Raw genomic sequence first — 9,084 nt, forward strand, 5'->3', positions numbered from 1 at the left:
TAGCCGCAGATGACTTGACAGACAAATGTGTGCTTGAAAATATCTACCACAAGTGGAGAACCCATAGTCAGTAGCTGTTGTTGAAGTGCTTGTTGCCCTCGACTTGCGGACGGAGTGTGCTTTTCCTCTCTTTCTCATCCAAACCCATGTATGGAGTATTGCTGTCACATTTGGGCTGGTGCATCTGCTACTAGTCTCTCACTCCTGGAGAAGATTCAAAAGAGAGTCGCCAAGCTGATAGGTCCTGAACTGTCATCTAGGCCAGGGGTTTTCAAACTTCCTGACTTGCGGACTCCTTTATATTTCAGGCTTTACTTTAAGGACCCCCTTATAAACGATTATGAAAGTGATGCCCCGGCAGTAAAATGTCCGATTGCTTGGTGTCGCCTTTCTTCCGATAACCGTGGCATGATAACGACTGGGCGTAATCTGCATTTCTCACCAGTTTTTAATCAGCCATAGGCCGAAGATTGATCGTCTGTGATTTTTATTCTAGTGACAACAATATTAACAGCTAGAGCAAGAAAAGTCCATAATGCTTAAAATATTAACATTAAATGAAAACAGCAATAATATTTTACAAATAGTTTTATTGTCAATTACACACACGTAGGAATTTTCAATACAAACTTAGTGAGAAGGATGTGCTTGCTTGGCTTTGGACAAACTGTGAATTCTTGCCTGAATTACTGACAAACATACACGTAAGTCACTTTCTGGAGCAAGTCTGGATCTTAATTTGTTTTTCAGATTGGTCAGTGCCGAAAATCCTGCTTCGCATAAATATGTTGTTGCAAACGGTAACAAAATCTTAACTGTCTTTCGAGATAACAATGGATATTCGAAGGCTACAGTGAGCCAGAATTTTTAAACTTGTTGCTGCATACAATTGATTTTTAAACTTCTGTCGCATGAAATTTCAGCCAGTTCTTCCTGTTCATTTCCTGTGACCATGCGATCAGCTATTTCAGCATTAAACGGATTTCTGATCCAATCAAAATTTTCAATATTATCTGGAATATCTTTCGAGAAATATTTGTCAAAATGTTCGGCTAGTGATATCAAATGTCGTTTAACATCTGCAATTATCAAATCAGCATTAACTGAATCATTGTTGCTGAGATATTCGTCCAGTGTAATGAACATATCTAAAGTTTTCTTACTAACTTTTGTAGTCCATATATTCAGTTTTTTCTCGAAGGCTTGTATTTTGTCATGACTAAATAAAATATTTGAATTTCTTCCGTGTAGAGATAAATTCAGTTCATTAAGTTTGTTGAATATATCTGCCAGATAAGCAACTTTGCAAAGCCAAATTTTATCGGCCATTATCGAAGCCAGTTCAACATTATGAACACACAGAAACATCAACAGTTTTTCTCTAAGTTCAAATAAACGTTGAATTACTTTACCTCGTTATAGCCATCTTACCTTTGTATGAAACAACAGACTTGAATGTTCAATCCCCATCTCACCTCAGAGTATTGCAAAGAAACGACCAAACACTTGTCTGGTTTTAATGAAATTTATCACTTTAATACAAGATGACAAGACTTCGGACAAAGAATTATCCATTTTTTGGCAACCTGAGTTTTTTGATGAATCATTTAATGTGTTGCAGTGATACTTTCTTAACATGCCCCACAACACCTGAGTGAATACCGGTCATTGACACCGCCCCATCTGTACATATACCAATACACTGGCTCCATAACAAGCCTAATTTAGAAAGAAAAGAGTCCAATATTTTAAAAACTTCCTCACCAGTTGTTCTAGTGGGCATAGGATGGCAAAATAGAAAATCTTCAAGCATTTCACTTTCCCAACAATATCGCACATCCACCATAAGTTGAGATCCACTGGTAATATATGTGCTTTCATCACGTTGTAATGCAAAAATGCCTGTTTTCATTCTGTTTTCACTGTCAATTAACAGAGTTTTTATGTCGTCTGACATATCTTCTATTCTTCGCGCAGTTGTGTTATCTGACAATGGCACAGCTTTCAATTTCGCAGCACATTTTTCATCCAAAACTGCCTCACACATTTCTATTGCACAGGGCAATACAGTTCCTCAGCAATATTATGGACCTTCTTAGCACGAGCCACTCTCAGTGCCACTAAATAAGATGCCCGTAATAGCTTATGATTTGATGTTATTGACATTGCAAAAGTTTTTCTCTGCTTTAAATAATCATTTATTTTTCTTTCAAAAAAATCTTTTGATTTTGTGGCAAATTGAGGAAGTAATGTTGTGAAATGTCGCTGCAATTTAGCTTCAGGGCTTCATTCGACAACAACTTATGACAAAGTAAACATTGTGGTCTGTTAGCATTGGACACACTTTCAATGAGTTCAAATCGAATATACCCTCCATCATATTTTCTTAATTTGTTTTTTCTGAACAATCTCTTCTCTTTCTGTCTCTGTATCAGATTCTGAGTTGATTTCATCATGAGCTTTCCGTTTCAAAAATTTATTCATGGGTAAAGTTTGCACCCTGGAAAAGCAAAATCTGATAAAATATTTTTCGTATAAATAATGCAAGCTTAGTCATTTAAGAACATAAATAAGTAAAAATCAGATATTCAGACATTAAGAATCCCTTACATGCGATCAATGCTCAAGCCCCGTTGTAATCCTGTTCTGTACTACGCAGGAGATTTAATTTTGTGTAAAAAAAACAAAAAACTACGCAGGAACACAACGTCGAATATATTCCAACAGCAATAACAAATAACAACTCTTTATATTTTTATAAATGTTCAAAATCATAGGAAAAAGAAAAAATACATTTCATAAAAATGAAAACTTTGGAGTGTAGGATTTGTGCCGATCAAGTACCTTGCTTCCTTTTTCATTGTTACCGTAAACGCACTATAAACAAATTTATTAAATGTTCAACTGAAAAAGCAATTTTGTTGTATTAAAGAGGTTAAACAGATTTCTACCAGTTATTTCTACCAGTTATTTCTACCAGTTAGAATAAAATCCCAAAACAAAACGTTTATTATTTCAAACCGTTTTGACATTTAAAATTTAAAAACTCACACGTCAATAATTAAGCCAATGCTACAGAACAGAAAAAGAATAAAGAACGTAACCAAAAATATTTAAAATAAAAAAATATGGATTAAGTAGCAGAAATAAACTTAAACTATTTATTTAAAGAAAGTTCTTCCGTATGTCGGCCAATAAATAAAATGATTACGAAACGACAACAGATTTTTCATTTGTTTAAATTATGAAGTTGGTTAAAATAAGATGTTATAAATAATAAGTAACAAGTATTTTAATATTACAAATTATAACTACGTAATTTAAATTAAAAACTATCAATAACTTATTTTAAAATTTTTAATCTTTCTACAAAAAAAGACAAAACAAAAAAAAAACAAATAAACATAAAATGTGTATCAATCACTATAGCAGAAGAAACGAATTTTGTTAAAAATACATATTTTGAATTTTTAGTGCGTCAGTTGCATGGTAACAGATAAGTAATTACCAAAATAAAAATAAAAAAACTAACAAATGTTTAAAATAAATCGAGTTTACTACATTTATTAATTTAGTATTAAAAATGTAGTAAATTAAAACCATCAGACGAAATTTAAAATTGGCGGTGCTGATGGGGTTCCATTAAAGGAAAGAGCTTAAATTTAACTACAAAATTAAAATTTTAGGTAGATACAGAAGAAAATTTTCGATTAAAAACATATATAAAATCAAATTACCTATAAAACGTTTTTGCTGCCCGGCAAAGGACCCCCTGTCTTGTCCTTGCGGACCCTCTGTGGTCCGCAGACCACAGTTTGAAAACTCCTGATCTAGGCTTCAACCTCTACCCCATCGACGAAATGTTGCATCCCTCTACCTGTTCTACATGTACTTTAATTATGGATGCTCTGACGAACTACGACCTCTTGTATCCCCTCGACGTAAATACCCCGACAAACCTACCTAGCAGCAAAGTCCCACCCCTACACAGTAGAGATCCTTAGATGTAAAAAAGCCTTTTACTCTAATAGTTTCTTCCGCAGAACTGCTTTGGAACTCCCTTTTGTGGTTCCAGCTTTTCCAACTGTACTGACATGCATAAGTTCAAGTGTAATGTGAACAAACATCTTGCTGCTCAACTCCCTACATAGTATTCCTGCAACTTATGCTCCCGATAGTAGCCCCTACATCAGAGTAGCACTATGCCTTGTTTGGAGTGAAAATGGAATAAATAAATAAAAGGTTTGTCTCCGTTGCCATGGAGTCTCAGTTGATTGAACCATGCCACTTACATCATCTATTCTTTGCTAACACTTCCCACGAGGCTTTGAGAGACACATTTAGCTTGTCTTTGAAGCGTTTCTTTTGTCCACCTACACGCCATTTTCTAGTTGAAAATTCACCATACGGGAGCTATTTTGGGAGGCGCTCATCTGACATACGCGCAAAATGCCCAGCCCAACGAACCCGGGACTTCTGAAATAGTGTGAAGATAATTTGGCCCTTTCCAAAACATCAGTGCCAGGGATCTTGTCTTGCAATTCGATTTTTATAATTTTTCTAAGACAGGTGATTACATTTCTTTGCATGTGTGGCATAGATAGTCCAAGTCTAAAGGGCATACAGCAATGTAGTGATGACAATATCCCGGTATTCTTGCAGTGTGGTTTCGAGACGGATATCTCTGCGGTCTCAGACGTTGCTGTGTAGCCCCCCCCAAAATAGAGAGCTGGCTTTGAGATAAACAAAATTACGAGACGATCACTGATATACGTTAACACACACACACACACACACACATATACACACACACGCACACACACACACACACACACACACACACACACACACACACACACACACACACACACACACACACACATATATATATATATATATATATATATATATATATATATATATATATATATATACTCGTTATGAACACTTATGTACACCTCCCACATCTAATATAGACGTTACAAATACAATAGACGCATAAAAAGACGTTTATGCACATCCGTTAAATAGACCTCTTTTATACACCCTCCCGACTACGGAACAGTATTTCTTCATATCTTTTCAGACTACATGTAGTCGAATGAGGTTATTTAGCGTTTTGTTTATATAAAAGGAAATATATCGCTGAAAAAAATATCTTTCCAGATGGATGCACACATTAAAACGCCAGATAAGGTCGAAAGTCGTACATATGACGTCACCATTCCTAATTTGATAAAGTAAGAAAATAGTATATCTTTAAGATGCGTCCATCCAATGTAGGCGTTTGGTGATGGAACTGTTATTTCAAATGTAAGAGTGATAGACCGACCGACCTACAAACCGAAATAACTATCTTCTATAGATTATTGGACGCATCAAGACATTCTAGTCCTACTTTAACACTGACAAAACCAACGAAAAATGCTATTTAAAATTTTAATGTGAGTGACAGATCAGCGGGATGAACTTCTTTTAAATGTACTTGGACGCATCAAAAGTAATGTAAGCTCATTTAATGTGCACGTTCAGTTATGAACATTTTATATCAACCCTAAGCATGACGGATGACAAGAATGATTGACAGACCAACTGATAAGACCCTTTAAAGAGATGCTTGGGGCGTCTTAAATAAGATACGTCCACTCAATCAACGCTGTTTCTATTGAAAATGATATTTAAAATTAAATTAGATTTAAAACGTAAGCATCACAAACAGACGAAAATACTGTTTCGAATTAAAGCTTAAAATTCAAATTCGATTTTTAACTTAAGCATGATCAACAGACGAAACTGTTACTTCAAACTATAGTTTGACAGACTTGCAATAATTCGATTGGAAACTTGAGTATGGCAAGCATACGAAAACGTGAATCTAAACCTGACAGAATAACAATTCGATTTCAAACTTAAGCATGACAGATATATAGAAAATGTTAATTTAATTTAAAGCTTTAAATTTGATTTAAAACTTACGCATGACAGACAGGCGAAAATGTTTATTAAAGTTATAGTCTGAAAGACTAACGTAAATTCGATTTCTAACTTGAGCATGACAGACATACAAAAATGTTAATTCACACTATAGCCTGGCAGACTAGCAACGATTAGTACTTAAATTTGTATACAGGCGGGCAAAAGTGCTATTTCAAATTAAAGCTTTAAATTCAATTTCAAACTTATACATGATAGACATACGAAAATGTCCATTCAGCCTGATGGACTAGCAACAAATCTATTTCAAACTTGAGCATGGCAGACATATTAAAATGTTAATTCAAATTAAAGTTTTAGATTTCAAACTTCAGTATGACAAACAGACCAAAATGTTAATTCACATTATAGCCTGACAGACGAGCATCAATATAAACATGGCAAGCATACGAAAATGTTAATTCAAGCTATATACTGACGGACTAGAAACAATTCGATCTAAAACTTGAACATGGCAAATATACAAAAATGTGAACTCAACTATATCATAACAGATTAGCAACAATTCGATTTTAAAACTTAAGCATGACAAACAGACGAAAATATTAATTTAAACTATGGTCTGATAGACCAGTAACAATTTGATTTCGAACATAAGCATAACAAACAGACGAATCTGCTATCTCAAATCAAAGCTTTAAATTCTATTTCAAACTTAAGCATGACAGACAGACGAAAATGTTAATTTAAAATGTAGTCTAATAAACTAGCGACAATTCGATTTCAAATTTAAGCATGACAGATAGCCGAAAATGCTATTTCAAATTGAACTTTGACAGTCCATCGGATGGATCAACCAACGGTTAAAACCCTTTATAAAGATGCGTGGTCGCATTCATCTGGAAAAAAAAAAAGCAAAAAAACAAAAAAAAAAAAACAAAAAAAAAAAAACAATAAAAATTCAAATCTTTAACATGAAAACATAGTTATAAAATAAAAAATCGTCAAATTCTAATCTTCTTAAGAGTAAAATAAATTTGCCTTTTTCAATCGTCGTTATTTTTTCTTTCTCTTAAACGTTGACTTTATTGAGATAAAATGTCAACTTGCTCTTTTCGCCACGGAAAATGATTTTTTAATCGAATTAAAAACGCCGAGAATCTTGGGAACAGGAAATGAGATGCCTTGCCTTATGTTGATCAAATATTTATTCTAGATTTATCTCGTATATTAAGCAAACACCGAAATTCACCCCCCCCCACACACACGTCACTATCAGCTAATGCTAGACTTCATACTTCACCAAACTCTACAATTATATTTACAAGGAAAAAAGACTAAATAACAAAAAATTACATCAACCTAGAGGTGTTCCTCCTCACAGACACTCGGATACATTCACAATATATATATATATATATATATATATATATATATATATATATATATATATATATATATATATATATATATAAGTGAGATAAGACACTGATAGAATTCAGATGAAAAATCCTGATGGATATTACTTAAAGTAATACTTTCAAGGTGATCCTAGCCAAAAAGGAAAAGCTCAATATTTATGAATAGAGCAATATATAAGTTTCATGGTAAATTTTAAATTCTGAAAAAAAAAAACATATAGAGACATATATTCGATTTAAGAATTTATTGTTTGACAAAACGAATATATAGAAGGGGTTATTTATTTTAATTTTCTTAATCCATGGATTTTCAACAATGGCTCATATCATCAGATTTTATTTCATATATATATATATATATATATATATATATATATATATATATATATATATATATATTCATTTATTCAATAAGAATGATACATCGATTAGAGGTGTTGGGTACGTGATAACTCTTTATACCATGGCATTTCGAAGCTTAATGCTTTTCATCAGAAGAGGAGAGAAAATGTGAGGGACATAAGAGGAATGCGACGTCTAGCGATAGTTACATTAGGATTGAAACAAAATATTGATGCTGTTTGGGGAAACTAAATTGATGTCTGTAATATAGGAGGAGTATAACTTTTATTATATAATGCAGGTAGGTGTATAGCATATCTGTCATGGTGGGTTTAATATATGTGGACGATATGTGTGATTAAACACTCGGGGAGAATATAGGGTAAATTAATTGAAAAAAGAGGTGGATTTAATCATATGTATTAATGGGCTATAGCTAGGGAAGTTGTTTTTATATTTATGATCGCCCCTTACAAAGCACATTGCCACTTGGACGTAAAGGGCTACTATTTGGAACCATGTCTAGGAAAGATTAACAAGATATTTGTTTATGTTACATTTAAACTTCTGCATATCACTACAGCTAGGGAAGCAGGCAGCAGGAAGGGAATTCCAAAGTCTAGCTGTTCGAGGGAAGAAACTATTAGAATAAAAAAGCTTTCTGGCATTTAGAGACAACAACAGTGAAGGGGTGAGATCTTATTGCTAAGCAGTTTTGTCGGGGATATGTACGTCGAGGGGACACAAGTGAAACGAGTTCATCAGAACACATTCCATTAAAATATTTGTGAAACAGGCACAGTGATGCAACATTGCGGCGATGGGACAGGGGCTGGAGCTTAATTGACGTTTACATGAAATAGGGGTTTATAAATATGAAACAAGGGTTTATGCTATGTCGGTATATATTAGAAGGAGTATCTGAAATTATAACAGTACTTAAAAGAAATATAAATTGTTAGGAATAAAACTAAGATAATAAAAGATAATAAATGTGAAACGGGATAAATTATACCATGACATAAAGAGTTCATACTTGTTGTTTTATATGACAGGGGCGCATTCTAAATGAATATTTCTTTTTTTTTTACATAGGCATCACCACATTATCAAGGCCAAGAGGCCACTCAAGGATAAGGGTCAAAGAGCGTACAGTAGAAATTGGACAATATAGTAATCATTAGTAATGAAAATTTGGTAAATTTGATAACTTATATGGAACGGCTCATCAAGAACTTATTTACGTTAGACTTGAAGACAACCATATTGTAGTCAGCCGGAAAGCAGGAAAACGGAAGACAATTCCACAAGCGTGCAGTTCTAAAAAAGAAGCTTTGTTCATGGAATCTACGTTTAGGTTTAGGCACAGATAAAGAGTGGGGGTAAT

The 9,084-nt window shown here is 33.7% G+C and overlaps 2 protein-coding genes across 2 annotated transcripts; both read right to left on the bottom strand.

Annotated features, from left to right (window-relative positions):
* Positions 1 to 867: 867 nt before the first annotated feature.
* Positions 868 to 1,329, bottom strand: LOC145297064 (zinc finger BED domain-containing protein 5-like). The gene has a single exon (XM_080143293.1). The coding sequence runs from the start codon at positions 1,327 to 1,329 to the stop codon at positions 868 to 870; it is 462 nt and encodes a 153-aa protein (XP_079999419.1).
* A 274-nt stretch (positions 1,330 to 1,603) lies between these two features.
* LOC145297065 (protein FAM200A-like) lies at positions 1,604 to 2,047 on the bottom strand. The gene has a single exon (XM_080143294.1). The coding sequence runs from the start codon at positions 2,045 to 2,047 to the stop codon at positions 1,604 to 1,606; it is 444 nt and encodes a 147-aa protein (XP_079999420.1).
* Positions 2,048 to 9,084: the final 7,037 nt, after the last annotated feature.

Source organism: Euprymna scolopes, chromosome 17, assembly GCF_053919585.1.
Source record: "Euprymna scolopes isolate OS-2025 chromosome 17, ASM5391958v1, whole genome shotgun sequence".
Classification (NCBI taxonomy): Eukaryota; Metazoa; Mollusca; class Cephalopoda; order Sepiida; family Sepiolidae; genus Euprymna; species Euprymna scolopes.

Coding starts and splice junctions, on each gene's coding strand:
- LOC145297065 (XM_080143294.1), bottom strand. CDS start 2,047: ATGTGTGAGGCAGTTTTGGATGAAAAATGTGCTGCGAAATTGAAAGCT.
- LOC145297064 (XM_080143293.1), bottom strand. CDS start 1,329: ATGGCCGATAAAATTTGGCTTTGCAAAGTTGCTTATCTGGCAGATATA.